Raw genomic sequence first — 16,168 nt, 5'->3', positions numbered from 1 at the left:
AGCATGCTGTAGTACGTATCCCAGGCCCTTATGTGGTGCTGTTTCTGCTACAAAAATACACCAAAAACGGCATGCAGGTGGCCAAGTGATTAGAGCGCATGCCATGTACGCACGTACCCATACGCAGCGACCCCGGTTTGAATCCTGGCCGGAGGTCCTTTGCTGCATGTCACACCCCCTGTCCTCTGCTAATAAAAAGGCGTCTATGCCTGAAAAAATCTTAAAAAAAAAAAAAAATACACCAAAAACGCAGAAGAAGAGACGGGGCATGGGGAAGTAAACACGTTGCTTGACCGGACGTTTGACGTTGCTATGGCAACAAGTGAAAGCTACGGCTACTATCCACCCGATCAATAAACACCCATAAAACGATGATTTGGCCTGTATAAATAAAAACAAACAATAACCATCAACAGCCGTCCCCCTAAGGACCTTAACGAGGCGTTGTCACACGTTTGATGGATTAATTACAAGAATAAATGCCTACATGCATGTTAGCTAGCATAAATGTCAGTTGTTTGTTAGCATCGTAAAATAGTAGCAAATCTGCAACACCCTGGGCCCTGGGCCTGAAATGGAGTTTCACTTTGGATCACATCAGATCAACAGTCGTGAAACTTTCCACACCTGCTAATGACTTTATTCATTGACTCATCTGCTCCACACTTCGCAGGTACCTCAGACAGCAGTCAGGTAGATAGATGGCTTTGAATGTCAATCGCTTGTGTCTAAACTTGCGCCACGAGGAGGCGGCCGCAGCACAGGTAGACGGCTGCGACACTGCCATGTGACCGCAGGCACTCCACGGCTGCATATGAGCGAGGGCCCGTCACATCACTGCTTGCAGTTTTAATGTTGGTTATGTTGTCTAAACCTAACGTTGGTTTTGTTGTCTAAAGCTAACGTTGGTTTTGTTGTCTAAACCTAACGTTGGTTTTGTTTTCTAAAGCTAACGTTGGTTTTGTTGTCTAAAGCTAACGTTGGTTTTCTAGAGTAATGTTGTCCTGTGTCCTGAAAGCCTTTGAGATTCTCCTGCTGTCGTCTGGATGCTGTACAACTCAAACGGGACTAAAACATTATTGGTCTCGCCGTTAACTACCGTTCATAGTTTTCAAGAAATGAGGTCCCATTGGAGACACAGGAAGGGGCAGGACCTTGCCTCTCTGTTGTCAGTGTTGCCGTAGTGACAGTGTACGTCTCTGCCAGCAGGTGGAGACTCTGCTATGAACCGGTGTGAGGACCGAGAGGACGGAGTCCTTCCCTCTAAAACCACTCAGGATGGGGGACATGACAGCCAGACCAAAGCTCAGAGGTGAGACGAGGATCTCGAAGTGTCCAGGACTCAGATCACTTCACCATCATGATTCTCACTCAACAACATAAATATACATAATATTAACTAGATCTCTTTATTGAGTTTAAAATTGAACCTTTTCATTATCTGACTGTCCTGAGGTGAAGAATCAGGTCTTGGTCCAGACCTTTGTAGTCCATGTAGGGGATGATCTGAATCTAGTGTCGACTCTCCTTTTGAATCCATTTGTTTTCACTTTGGTGAACAGTCACTGAGACCAGAAACTTTAATTGCCATCAATACTGTTAGTTGTCCGAGAAGAAGAAGCAGTAAAGTTTGACGAGTCAAATAAATATTCAGATTAAAGGGATAGTTCAGAATATTGGACATAAAATCTATTTTCCAAGTGAGCCGGTGTGTTCGAGATGTCTGGAGACGTTTTCAAGAAATTTCATTCAGTTCTTCTAGTTGCCGAGTTCGCTTATGCTATGGGTTGCGCAAGTCAATCGTTCTTAGCTAGCATGGCATTAAAAACTTCTTGCCCACTCCACAGTGCACCCGAGGCAAATCCATTGTAACGGCAGACTATCGATGTACATATGTGTTGATAGAATGTTTGAAATAAAACCAACCTTGCATTTTTAAGGATTTATGTCTCAGCAGCAGCAGCAGCATGTCATACTTCCTAGTAGGCTATGGCAGCGGCAGAGTGATATCACCTAGCACTTATAAGTTGCCGGTTCTATAATAGTTTGTTTACCTGCTGTCATTGCTACAGACGCAGAGTAGCCTGCAGTGCTAGTTTCTTCAATCTCACAGAAATGGACACTTTTGGAGAATATACTGAAACTTTTGAAGACTCTGATGAGGAGTTTTTTTCCACCCAAACCCAACCATACCTGTACGAGCCTGAATATACAGAGGAAGAATTGTGCGAGAGGGATGGTCAAAGGGCAGAACGTGAACGAGCGTCTGTGGAGACCGGGATAGCCTCCGCTGGAGCCGAGAACCGGGACCGAACAAACGGAGACTGGTGATGCCAGGAGGGAATCCCCCGCAACGCGTCTGAGGGTTTACTGGTCTACGGATGGAGCAGAGGTCCGGGGTCGCGGTGCGTAATTGTGGGTTCGCTTGGCCGTGGGCTGCCCGGTGTTTGCGTGAGGTCCAAGCGCTTTTCACCCAGCTCTGAGGGCACAAGGCCCGAATATTCGGCGGTGTTCATGTGTCTATTTACCGGAGGGAATGCCCGCAACGCGTCCGAGGGTTTACGGTTCTCCGGACGGAGCAGTGGTCCGGGTTCGCGGTGCGTAATTGTGGCTTTGCGTGGCCGTGGGCTGCCCGGTGTTTGAGTGAGCTCCGAGGGCTTTTCAGACAGCCTTGGGGGTATAAGTGCCGACAGTTTGGCCCGGTTCGATTGCCTACTTACGTGCAGTATTTCGGGCGGCGCGTCTTAGAGTTTTGAGTCCGACGGAGCAAAGTAAAGTTCCGCTACTGCTGAGAAACAAGTTCCTCAAAAAATGGATGATTCATGCGATGCGAGGTTAAGGCTGAGTTATGCTTCCGCGTCGACACAACGCAAGGGGGCTTGCGGACCCCTTACGACCTTGCGGACCCCCCTTACGTCCAACGCAAGGGCCTGACGTGTACCTCCCAAAAATCCTAGACGCGCGTCGAGGCGACGCAACGCCAACGCAGCGGCATTGGCTGTGATTGGTCCGCTAACTACATCCGCTGGAGACCGCTATCCGGTTTCCACTCATAAACACTGCCATTTAAACTTTTAAAAGGCTACTTTTATTGTTTTCACCTCGTTTTATTGTTTGCACCTTGTCGCTTTTGCACAAAGAAATAAAACACCAAGTTCTGAAAAATTGTGGACGTTTAAAGCCGGAAAGTAAACAAATACGCTATAACAAGGCTAACGACGATATATGCCAAGAGTCTCGGTCGGTCGGTCAGTCTTTACAAAAAACATAGCGCCCTTTACCGGTGTGGCATTGAATTGCATTTCGACACGTAAACCCAACGCAGAACCATCACGGTCTCCAAGCAACTGCGTGGCCGTTGCGTTGCCGTTGCGTTATCACTACGCGGAAGCATAATCAGGGCTTTAGTTTTGTTTCAAATATTATTCTATCAACACAGATATGTACATCGACAGTCTAGTGTTTTAATGGATTTGCCTCGGGTGCACTGTTGAGTGGGCAAGACTGTTTTTAATGCCTGTCTACCTAAGAACCATTGACTTGCGCTAGCCATAGCATAAGCGAACTCGGCAACTAGAATAACTGAATGAAATTTCTTGAAAACGTCTCCAGACGTCTCGAACACACCAGCTCACTTGGAAAATAGGTCTTATGTCCAAAATTCCAAACTATCCCTTTAAATATTATCCTGACACACACCTGGACCTGACGCTGTAACCTGCTGACACTTCAGCTGATCAGCTTCAAATATTGAATGAAAGGAATGAAAGTTTAAATGGTAAATTCAGATTATCTGTTGGTCTGTTGAACCACAAAAACACAGCGTCCATCAACATTAAGTCAAGTCTGCTGAATGAATAATGTGATGGTCTGAACTGCCAAACACCTCCCACAATGCAGCTTTCACCTCACATTACTTAGTTTTACAGCAGGATCATTTCTGTTTATTTGCATCACTCGTGACATTGCAGATAGAAGAGGGGGGGTGACGTATGTATCACGAGCACGGACATAATTTAGGGGGGGACACAGGGGACATGTCCCCTGCACTTTTTTAAAAGGCCGTTTTGGTCCCCTGCACCTTTTACCGACCAAAAACAATGTTACGCTATATTAAACAGACGCGTCATGCGCTAGGACCAAGCGGAAAACGGCCGATCAAACTGAAGCCTGTTTCCCTTAGTTTAGACCGCCCACAAGCTCCTTGATTGGCTCTGCCGTTTCTTGTGTGATTGGCTGTCCCCGCTGTCACTCCATCTTGCTTGCACACCGACGGTCTGCTAGTCTGCGGTCAGGAGTCCTACAGGAGTCCGCTAGTGTGCATTGGGAGTTTGTTCTGCCTGACGTCAGCTCAAAGGATTGTAATATCAGAGGTTTCATTTACATTTACGTTTGAATCGGTGTCCGTGTGCGCATGTGCGTGCGTGTGTATGTGTGTTTGGTAATTAGACGCAGCCAGGATGTCTAAAAAAAGAAAAGTGGACATAAGAGACTTCTTTAGAAGTCAAAGTGTAAGTTACTCAAGGCGTTACACCCATCCTGCAACACCTTCACTGGCTCCCAATAAAGCAGCATATCCACTTCAAGATCCTCCTCATCATCTACAAAGCTCTCAATAATCTGATCAATAACATGTATTATTATTATTGTTGTTATTATAACTATTGGATTAGAATTGGGTGATAATGTTTTTCTACATGCTTTACAACCAGTCAAACCAAATAAGGGAACAGTAAACTTAAACGTAGTAATAGAAAACTAGAAGAACTACTAGAAAACACAGTGAACTGAAAGAGTTAGAGTTTTATTAAAAATGCTTGTGTCCCCCCCACCTCTGAAATAAAAATTTCGTCCTTGATCACGAGAATAAAGTATTGTGATAATTTCGTTTTCTGGCTTATATTGTGATGAATGAAGCTTAACTAGTGAAAATCTTGGAAAGAGAATTTCCTTAAATTTTATTTATTGTATCAGGATGAAGCAGCACTCATCAGACTCACTCGGACCTGGACCTGGACCGAGCTGTGTATCCATAAAGAGTGACCAGTCTATGGGTCGCCCTATTCTTTTTAATGCTGAACAAGCTGCTGATGGAAGGTAAGATGATTTGGCCCGTACAAATAAAACCAACAATAACCATCAAGAGCCGTCACGCTAAGGACCTTAACGAGGCGTTGTCACACGTTTGATGGATTAATTACAAGAATAAATGCCTACATGCATGGGAAGTTAGCTAGCATAAATGTCGGTCGTTTGTTAGCATTGTAAAATAGTAGCAAATCTGCAACACCCTGGGACCTGGGCCTGAAACTGCCAAACACCTTCCACAATGCAACTTTCACCTCACATTACTTAGTTTTACAGCAGGATAATTTCTGTTTATTTGCATCACTCGTGACATTGCAGATATGGGGGGGTGACATATGTATCACGAGAATATAGTATTGTGACAGTTCCGTGTTCTGGCTTATATTGTGATGTATGAAGCTTAACTATTGAAAATCTTGGAAAGAGAATTTCCTTAAATTGTATTTATTGTATCAGGATGAAGCAGCACTCATCAGACTCACTCGGACCTGGACCTGGACCTAGCTGTGTATCCATAAAGAGTGACCAGTCTATGGGTCGCCCTATTCTTTTTAAAGCTGAACAAGCTGCTGATGGAAGGTAAGAAATGAAACTGAACTCTCCTTACAGGATGAATCAGGTCTAGACTAGCCCCTTAAACAATAACTCAGAGTCCACCAGCCCTGAATCCTGCAAACTGTTAGGTCTTCTGAGCCACGATGATATGAGAGAGAGACAGTGTCGTTTTCAGGTCTTGGTCCAGACCTTTGTAGTCCATGTAGGGGATGATCTGCATTGATATCCACTCTCCTGTTGAATCCATTTGTTTTCACTCTGGTGAACACTCACTGAGACCAGAAGCTTTAATTGACCTCTGTACTTTTAGTTGTCTGAGAAGAAGAAGCAGTAAAGTTTGATGATAAGTATTAACCCCCAGTTCTTTTGTTGGAAGCCCAAGGATAAACCGGAGAACTCTTCAGTTCACAGATTTAGTATTTATTCAGGTCACAGGTAAAGTATGGCAGCGCTGCCGCTGGGCTCGGAATGGCAGAGCTCCCGCAGGATCTCAGTCAGAGCGAGCAAGATTTCCTGGTTCTGGTCACATTTTATCTTCTTGGGCTGAGACTGCCCCGTACAGAGGTTGGACTTTTACACAACCGAGTCTTACTGGTCAGTTATCTCTGACGTGAACCTACAGAAATGTAATATGAAACATGTACAGGGTGTTTTTTTTAAAGCTGAACAAGCTGCTGATGGAAGGTAAGAACTGAAACTGAACTCTCCTTACAGGATGAATCAGGTCTAGACTAGCCCCTTAAACAATAATTCCAAGTTCACCAGCCCTGAATCCAGCCCTGTAGGTGAATACAATACCTAGAGTTCTCCTATGCTAAGACAGATGAAAGTTCTCAACCCAGCAAACCACCTGATATGCAGCAACAGTATTGGCAGCATCAAGGGGTGCAAGTACTCATGAGCTTTTGAGTGGCTAATATTTCTTTCTTATGGAGTTTGACATAGCAATAGAAAGCAGATGATGATTGGCAGCCCAGGGATTTAAGATTAGGTTGGCATTCATTTTATTTATTTATTATTTCAGGACAATGCACATTAATGAACATATACAAAAGTACACGTAAATGTGCCAGATTATAGCCCAGGGGCTAATTTCCATCTGTAGTCCAAATTAGGCAGGTTGATGTTGATGTACAGAGAAAACAGAAGATATACATAGTAAAACTAGCTATACAAAACAGCAAGAAACAGAAAAAAAGAAAAAACAGGACAATTCATTAGTATGTTTAGAGGTGGTTACATGCCTTGGCGTGGCTCTTGAAAGTGGCCAGAGTGGGACATTCCCTTATAGTTGGTGGTATTGTATTCCATAATGCACTACCTTTAATAGATAGTGCATTATGGCTGAATGAGGTTTTCCTAAAAGGAACCTCAACATCCGTGTTTACTATTGCTCTGGTAACTCGAGACTGTCGATATTTAATAAACTCTTGCAAAGGAGGTGGTGCCAGGCCATGTAGTACTTTATAAAACAGGCAGATAGAAGAGAATTTACAGAAATTATCAAAACTCAATAGATTATATTTCTCTAATATGTTGCAATGATGGTACGAGAGAGGTTTTTTAGTTTTAAGTGCCTTTTTGTACAAAAGCTCTACTGGTTTATGGATGGTAGACCTCAACATAGGCCAGCTGGTGATGCAATAGCTAAGATGCGAAAAATATCATTGCATGCAAAAACATTAGGGCAGCTGCATCTCACAAAGATCCTCTAATTTGCTTAAAATTATAAAGATTGAATTAAATTTTTTTGGATATCATTTTTATATGTTTTTAAAAGAGAGACTGGAGTCTAAAATCACACCTAAGTATTTAAAATCCTTAACAACTTCCAACTCTTCTGTGCCCAAGAACACCCCAGGTTGAGAAAGCACAGAAGAAGAAGGTTACTTAGACAAGTATAGACAGACAGTTTTTTTGCATTTAATGCAAGACATGATTTGTTGAGCCATGTTTGAATGTGTGTGAGAGCTGTTGAGAGCACACGTGCTGCCTCCTCAGGGTTTTTTCCTTTAGTAAACATGACAGTGTCGTCCGCATAGAGCTGGACTTCGACATGTAAACATTGTTCAGGTAGATCATTAACATATAATGAGAATAAAATGGGCCCCAGTATGGACCCCTGAGGGAGTCCTACTGGGCAATCCATATAAGCAGAACTGGCCCCATCCACCACAGTGCATTTTTCTCTATGTGCTAGGTATGATTGAAACCAACCTATAATTTGATCAGAAAAATTGAAACGAGATAATTTAGTTAGCAGCACCTTGCGATTGACGGTGTCAAAAGCTCTTTTTAAGTCCAGGTATACGGCACCAACACATCTCTTTTTATCTAGCTGGCATTTTATTTTTTCCATGAACATGGCCAATGCAGTCTCGGTAGAGTGGTGTGGCCAAAACCCAAACTGCATGGGATGTAAAGGTGTTTGGCTATTGCCGAGGAATTCAATGATTTGTGTAGAGATCCATTTTTCAATTATTTTAGAAGTGATGGGTAAAATACTGATTGGTCTGTAGTTATTCATGTCAAATTTGTCCCCAGCTTTAAATAAAGGAGTGATGGTGGCCAATTTCCACGCCTTGGGGACAATGGAGTTTTTTATAGATAAATTAACCAAGTGCATGAGTGGGGGCGCTAGAACCTCCTTATGTGATTTTAAAAATCTAGCGTGAAGCCCAAAAATATCTTTGGCCTTGGAGTTGTTCAAGGCGGTTATGATCTCAATAACTTCTGGTTCTGTGATTTCTTGAATGTGGAATTTGGGATGAGCATTGTCAGTTTGAGTAGGAGCCTGCTGATCAGAGCCCTCGAAAGATGTGAATTGTTTCACCAAATTTTCTATTGATTTAATGAAGAAGGGTTAAGCTCTTGAGACAGAATAGCAGGATCTTTCACCAATTGACTACTAATTTTTAATTCCAAGCCTTTGATTTCCTGTTTGGGTTGTTTTCCTGTCAATTTCTTTATGTTCTGCCATATTTTTTTACTATTACCTCTGGCGTTTTCAATAATCGGTATAAAGAAGTTTGCTTTGGCCTTGCCTAATTCGGATGTCACTTTATTTCTGGCTCTTGTGAAGTTAAGTCGGTCTATATTAGTGATGTCCAAATGACGCTTCGTGAAGCATTTTCTTTATTTTCTGAGCCCAATAGATGGCGCTCTCTGTTCAACAAAGGGTTGAAAGCAATGGAAATATATCGGCCTTCGACCCTTTGTTGAACAGAGAGCGCCATCTATTGGGCTCAGAAAATAAAGAAAATGCTTCACAAAGCTTCATTTGGACATCACTAGTCTATATTAAGTCCAGTTTTAACCGATTTTCTAAGTAGCTGATCCCTATGCTTTATTAGTTTTAAACAGGGAGGGTTTAGCCAGGGTAGAGAGTTGCACTTCTTTCTCCCATGGCGCTCCCTCCAGGAGAAAGAGAGGATAACCTCTTTAACTTTCGAGTGAAATAAGTCACTGCCAGCGTCTGCATCTTCACATTCTATTCCAAGGTCTATCCAGTCAATATCTTTCAGAGCTCTATTCACATTTTCTAGTCATAATAATAGTACGGTTGGTTGAAGTATGACATAGATTTTCTGAGCGTTTGACCTTACGAGAAAAAAAGATTGCATTATGGTCTGAGAGACAGGTTAACAAGTTGTGGGTGTTTGTGATTCTTTCCGGTTTATTGGTGAAAACTAAGTCAATTCTGGAATGAGTGCGGTGTGTGATTCTGGTTGGATGTTCTATTAGTTGAATGAGGTTGAAGTAATCTGTTATGATTTTGAGGTTTTTCTATCTGTTTTGCTATGCTAATTGATGTTAAAATCGCCAAGGAGGAGGATTTCTTTTTTATGATTACATAACATAAGAAGTGCTTTGAGCTGGTCATAAAAATCCAGACCAGTAGTAAGTTTGCGATGGATGCAGATAACTGTCAGCGACATCTCTCTCGAAAGGGAGATGTTTACACCAATGCATTCAAGTGTGATGTTAGTGAGCCATTTAATCTCACTGCATTTCAGTGAGATAATGGGCCCTAGTTTCGTAGACCAGGCGCAGTCAGGGCCACGCCGACGGGGTGTGTCCGCCTGGACTTTGCAAGTTTCGTGCACCGCGCAGGCTAGCGCAGGCACGCCTCCCGTCACTCCCACCCGCGCAAGTGGGAAAGAGGGAGGAGAAGAAGGCGTGAGTGGGAGACGAGGCGTGGACTGGGATTAACACAGCCGATTCAGATCTCCACCAATCAAATGAGCTCCTCTCCTCTCCTTTACTGCGCCAGGCGAGGTGCAGTGCAAGTTTCGTCACTTGACAACCCGATGACAGAAGCAGCGTGCCGCTCCCACCACGCGCATCACGCGTATAGTCATAATAATTATAATGCCGATATTATATCACTATAGAAATTGTAGGCACATTTTAGGCATGTCTATCACAAAACAGGGTCAGGGCGCACAGCAGTAGACAAAATAGTGGCATAACCCGGTGCCTGCACAGCTGCACCGGATTCAGTGCCGCTCAGACCAGCTGCAGCCCCAACTCCGGTTCCAGCTCACGGCAAAGTTGCGCGTTACTCCATACTGCGGAGGCGCAAGACCAGGCACGAGCTGCTGTATTTTTTTTTAAAGATTTTTTCAGGCATAGACGCATTTTATTAGCAGTGGATAGATATGAAAAACAGGAGAGAGAGAGGGAGATGTTTTGGTCCGAGAGGTCCAAGTTTCAGCTGTGTTAATTCAGTCAGGCTGAGTTTCCGTTACGCGTGCCATCCGCCTTTGATCTGACGTCAGATGTGACGGAACAATCTATATAGATATAAATTCACGTGTTGATTCAATTAGTTGCATTAAATAGTGCTTGTTGTGATTATTTATTGCATTTAAATGTGCCTGGAACTGTGGAACTCCTGCCAACTTGATCTGGACGGCCTACGGAAGCGTACAACAATGGAAATGGCTCCAGAGAAATGAACTTTTTATACTTGGGATAGCGAAATCGAGAGATGCTAAAATCGATAATTTTGTGTTTATTTATTTGTTTAATTATTTTTTTATTTTTTTATATAGTATTTCCCAGTGGCAACACCTATCGGGCTTACTTAGATGAGGGAAAAGGGGGATTTATACAGTGAAGCATCATATATCCTACTATTTCTGGCTCTGGCATCGACCTGATACATCGCACTAAGCCAGTGATAAGGTAATAAATGAAGCATCTATTAGGTTGCTTTGACAGAGCTTTGTAAAGACTCGGGACATTGACTGGAATGATCAATGGACCTGCATTTATATATCGCTTTTCTAACTTACTAGCTACTCAAGGTGCTTTACACTACATTCATTCACTTACACAAACCCGTTCACACACACACACACACACACACACACACACATTCATGATTCACTGATGGCAGAGGAGCCACCTGCACATTAATCATTCATACACATTCACACACTGATGGCTCAGTATCTTGCCTAAGGACACTTCGGCATGTAGACTGGGGGAGCCGGGTTTCGAACCGCCGATCTTGAAGGACGACTCACTCTACCTTTGAGCCACAGCCGCTGCCGAGTCAAGGGATGTTTCCTGTTTATTTCCCCAGTATTTGCAGGTCAGAACTTCCTAGGACACAGGAGGCTTCTGTGCACCAGATACACACATGCATACATTTACATTTTCATTGATCTATATGCAGATGGGAGATTTATGACGTGTAGGAAATTGCACCTGTTTCTTTGGAGGATGGTTTACAGAGTTGAACACTCGATATATTTTACTGGGGCTGAGATTTAGAGGTGGATCTTGCAAAGTTGATTTTGGACACAGGGAGGAGTGTGGGAGAAGGAACAGGCCAGGGTTTAATGGCCGTGGAAATGTCAAACATAATGGGTGACGTCACCATGACGACGTCCACTTCTGATCTCCAGTCTGTGGTTTAGTGATTCTTTAAACTGGTTTTCTCCACAGAGTTCAGCAGATCTCAGAGGTTCCGTTGACCTGGCAGCATCAAACAGACCTGGACTCCATATTTATGGTGAGTACATGTACAAGCTCACCTTTCACTATTAACCACATCAGCTACAGACTCAATGCTGAACAGGTTCTAGTGGTCTCCATGCTGCTCAGACCCACACATGAATCCCATGTTGGGTTCTTTAGAGTTCATGTTCAGTTTATCATTCTGTTCCAGCTGCTGGAGGAGAACATCGGCACTTTTGTGAAGAACGAGCTGAAGAAGATCCAGAAGGTCCTGAGTCCAGATTACCCAGAATGCTTGGAGAGTGAGGACGAGGAGTTGTTGGACGGTGAGGATGAAGAGCAGAGGAGGAGCAGAGAGGCTTTTCAGAAGATCACAGTGCACTTCCTGAGGAGAATGAAGCAGGAGGAGCTGGCTGACTGTCTGCAGATCAGTAAGAGGATTTTAACAGATTTAACATGGTGGAAAGAAGAGAAGGATTCAACATGAAGAACTTCATATTTCTCCTAATAGGCTGCACACAACTTCAATGTTTAGGTTCTCTGGTTGTCTACAGACCCGATTACAGCTGACATCATAAATATGCGTACGCATGATGTCAACGTTTATGTTGCTTTGCTTCAACCATCCAGACGAGTTAGAAGCTTTAAACAGTGAATTTAAACTGTTAGCAGCATCTAAATGTCTGCTTGTTACATGTTTGGTTGTCAGAATCGATATTCCAACAGACTCAAGTTCTACAGAGTTCAGACAGGATCACGACCGTTTCAGAGGAACAGGTGTTTCACTTCACCCAGTGACCGTGTTAACTGCTGATATTCAGCTAGGAACTAAATAGTTTGTATGTATGAAAATAAAAATGTATTTAAAACAGGCTTCTACAAGGACACCTCCATGTTTTCAATGGTGTTGGAGGATTAGAGTACACCAGGATATTTAGAAATTCCAATGGTACTATTTTCAACACCGTCTCCAATACCGTCTCTTTCTATGATGCTGTATTGTGATGTGTTGAAGTGACCAGCGGAAAATTCCAGTTCTGTTTATCTTGTAAATGTATTTTATTTTATTTCTGTTGGCTTCATCAGGTGCACCTGATTGATTTTGTCTCCAATAGTTATGATTTAATCATGAAAGAAGCTCATGAAGTCACTACTACTGAGGACTATAGGAATACATGGCTCTAACACATGGCTTGTTCATAGACTGTAAAAGGGTCTGTAGGATCCACTAACTGGGTTCCTTTGTTGTTTATCCAGGAACCGCTGGTGCAGTGTACCAACGTAAACTCAAGTCTAACCACAAGAAGAAGTTCCAGTGTTTGTTTGAGGGCATCAATAAATCAGGAAACCCAACCCTCCTGAATCAGGTCTACACGGAGCTCCACGTCACAGAGGGGGGGACTGCAGAGGTCAATGAGGAACACGAAGTCAGACAGATTGAAACGGCATCCAGGAAACCAGACAGACCAGAAACAACCATCAGACAAGAAGACATCTTTAAAGGCTCACCTGGAAGGGATGAACCAATCAGAACAGTGATGACAAAGGGAGTGGCTGGCATCGGGAAAACAGTGTTAACACAGAAGTTCACTCTGGACTGGGCTGAAGACAAAGCCAACCAGGACATACAGTTCACGTTTCCATTCACTTTCAGAGAGCTGAACCTGCTGAAAGAGAAGAAGTTCAGCTTGGTGGAACTCCTTCATCACTTCTTCCCTGGAACCAAAAAAGCAGGAATCTGCAGGTTCGAAGGGTTCCAGGTTGTGTTCATCTTTGACGGTCTGGACGAGTGTCGACTTCCTCTGGACTTCCACAACAACGAGATCCTGACTGACGTTACAGAGTCCACCTCGGTGGATGTGCTGCTGACAAACCTCATCAGGGGGAAACTGCTTCCCTCTGCTCGTCTCTGGATAACCACAAGACCTGCAGCAGCCAATCAGATCCCTCCTGGGTGTGTTGACATGGTGACAGAGGTCAGAGGGTTCACTGACCCACAGAAGGAGGACTACTTCAGGAAGAGGTTCAGAGATAAGAAGCAGGCTAACAGGATCATCGCCCACATCAAGACCTCACGGAGCCTCCACATCATGTGCCACATCCCGGTCTTCTGCTGGATCACTGCTACAGTTCTGGAGGACGTGTTGAAGACCAGGGAGGGAGGGGAGCTGCCCAAGACCCTGACCGACATGTACATCCACTTCCTGGTGGTTCAGTCCAAACTGAAGAACGTCAAGTATGATGGAGGAGCTGAGACGGATCCACACTGGAGTACAGAGACCGGGAAGATGATTGAGTCTCTGGGAAAACTGGCCTTTGAGCAGCTGCAGAAAGGAAACCTGATCTTCTATGAACCAGACCTGACAGAGTGTGGCATCGATATCAAAGCAGCCTCAGTGTACTCAGGAGTGTTCACACAGGTCTTCAGAGAGGAGAGAGGACTGTACCAGGACCAGGTGTTCTGCTTCGTCCATCTGAGTGTTCAGGAGTTTCTGGCTGCTCTTCATGTCCATCTGACCTTCATCACCTCTGGTGTCAATCTGATGGCAGAAGAACCAACAACCTCCTGCTGGTCTAAAGTCTCCAGACACAAACCAAAACTAACACATCTGCACCAGAGAGCTGTGGACAAGGCCTTAAAGAGTCCAAACGGACACCTGGACCTGTTCCTCCGTTTCCTTCTGGGTCTGTCACTAGAGACCAATCAGAAACACCTACGAGGTCTGCTGACACAGACAGGAAGTAGCTCACAGACCAATCAGGAAACAGTCCAGTACATCAAGGAGAAGGTTGATGAGGATCTGTCTCCAGAGAGAAGCATCAATCTGTTCCACTGTCTGAATGAACTGAATGATCGTTCTCTGGTGAAGGAGATCCAACAGTATCTGACTTCAGGACGTCTCTCCTTCCGTAAACTGTCTCCTGGTCAGTGGTCAGCTCTGGTCTTCATCTTACTGTCATCAGAAAAACATCTGGACGTGTTTGACCTGAAGGAATACTCTGCTTCAGAGGAGGCTCTTCTGAGGCTGCTGCCGGTGGTCCAAGCCTCCAGCAAAGCTCTGTAAATATAGTTTTTCATTCAGAAAACAACAAACCATCTTGGAATTACAAGGTTATATCTGCATTCTGAACCATTTGATTGGTTTTCCCAACTGCAAAAGGTAAAGAAGTAAAAAGTAGTTCCAAATAGTTACTGAAGAGTAAAGGTAAGAAAGTATTTAGTGAAAAAACTACTTGAGTACTGAGTAACTTCTGAGTAAATTCTGATTATTGTGGCCCCGCACCTGGTGATCTGAGAGACTACCAGGAGGCATAGACGTTGGAAGGGCAGCTAACCCCCCCAGTTACATAAAAATCAATGCTTTCTCTAACATGAAGCGTTTGTTACCTCAGCTGAAAGAAAAGAAAAAACACAGCTCACCGCTTCATCCAGCGTCTCTCCTCTCTGTCTGTTTCACCGACACACACACACACACACACACACACACACACACACACACACAGTGATGGATATATATATATATATATATGATTTTATTCCCGACACATGAAGATCCATAGTACAATAAAAATAGACTCAATATAAAAACAACAATATAACACAACACATAAAATAAGAGATCAGCATACAACACTTGCGGTATACAAACATGCCCTCCAATGTCTCCAGAGTGTGGATGAGAACCTGACAGAGCTGAGCCCAGGCTTGACCAATGCCTGAATAATACAGTTTTCAGATGCCGTCAACCTACACATAAAACGATACATCAAATTCCTAATTAAAGCATTACAGGTAGGCACACCAACATTTACAAACATTTGACTAGCACTAGACCATCTCGGTATTCTGAGAAGCATCCGCATTCCGTCATTATAAGCCACAGTTAGTTTTTTCATATTGCTTTTTCTGTAAGCACGCCACAAATGGGCAGTATATAGCGGGGTACAGAATGCTCTAAATAGCGCAACCTTTACAGCAGTTGAACACATGTTAAATTTACGTGCAAGCATATTGGCTTGACCATACATCTTACGGCATTGTCTGTTGATGTCTTTATCATCTGACAAATCATTAACAAAATGGTGGCCTAAATACTTCACATCATCACACACTTTAAGAGCAGTACCAGATAAAAAGAAATCAGGAAATACCAATTTCCTGTCTTCTTTGCTTCTGACAATCATAATATTGCTTTTATTTGCGTTATATCGAATATCAAACTCCACACTGTATTGAGAACAAACCTTCAAAAGTTGTTGTAAGCCAGCACTATATGGGCAAAATATGACTAAATCATCTGCATACATAAGGTGATTAATGAGACTATTGCCAATCACACATCCTGTATTGCATGCATTCAACTGCTGTGACAATTCGTCCATATACACATTAAAAAGAAAAGGAGATAGGATTCCACCTTGGCGTACACCATGGGCGAGCGGTCATAATAAGCTATAAATGCAGTGCATGCCCAAGCCCTTCAATAAAAATAATTGAAAATATTAATCTGGCAGTGTGTTCAATTATACAATACCTTAGTTTTACTGTTTTGGT

The 16,168-nt window shown here is 43.4% G+C and overlaps 1 protein-coding gene across 1 annotated transcript in view; it reads left to right on the top strand.

Annotated features, from left to right (window-relative positions):
• The window catches only part of LOC311016319 (uncharacterized protein), a 558,990-nt gene that overhangs the window by 321,274 nt on the left and 221,548 nt on the right, over positions 1 to 16,168 (top strand). Inside the window, exons 11-15 of the mRNA XM_084013943.1 lie at positions 4,975 to 5,097; positions 5,545 to 5,667; positions 11,602 to 11,668; positions 11,825 to 12,044; positions 12,871 to 14,674. Of these exons, the coding sequence (XP_083870069.1) occupies positions 4,975 to 5,097; positions 5,545 to 5,667; positions 11,602 to 11,668; positions 11,825 to 12,044; positions 12,871 to 14,674 (2,337 nt within the window). The remainder of the gene's footprint in view (positions 1 to 4,974; positions 5,098 to 5,544; positions 5,668 to 11,601; positions 11,669 to 11,824; positions 12,045 to 12,870; positions 14,675 to 16,168) is intronic.

The sequence above is a fragment of the Eutrigla gurnardus genome (genome assembly GCF_963514095.1).
Source record: "Eutrigla gurnardus genome assembly, chromosome: 7".
In the NCBI taxonomy this organism is placed as follows: Eukaryota; Metazoa; Chordata; class Actinopteri; order Perciformes; family Triglidae; genus Eutrigla; species Eutrigla gurnardus.
Note: the sequence above shows the minus strand (reverse complement) of the source record. Positions and strands in the feature narration are given on the sequence as shown.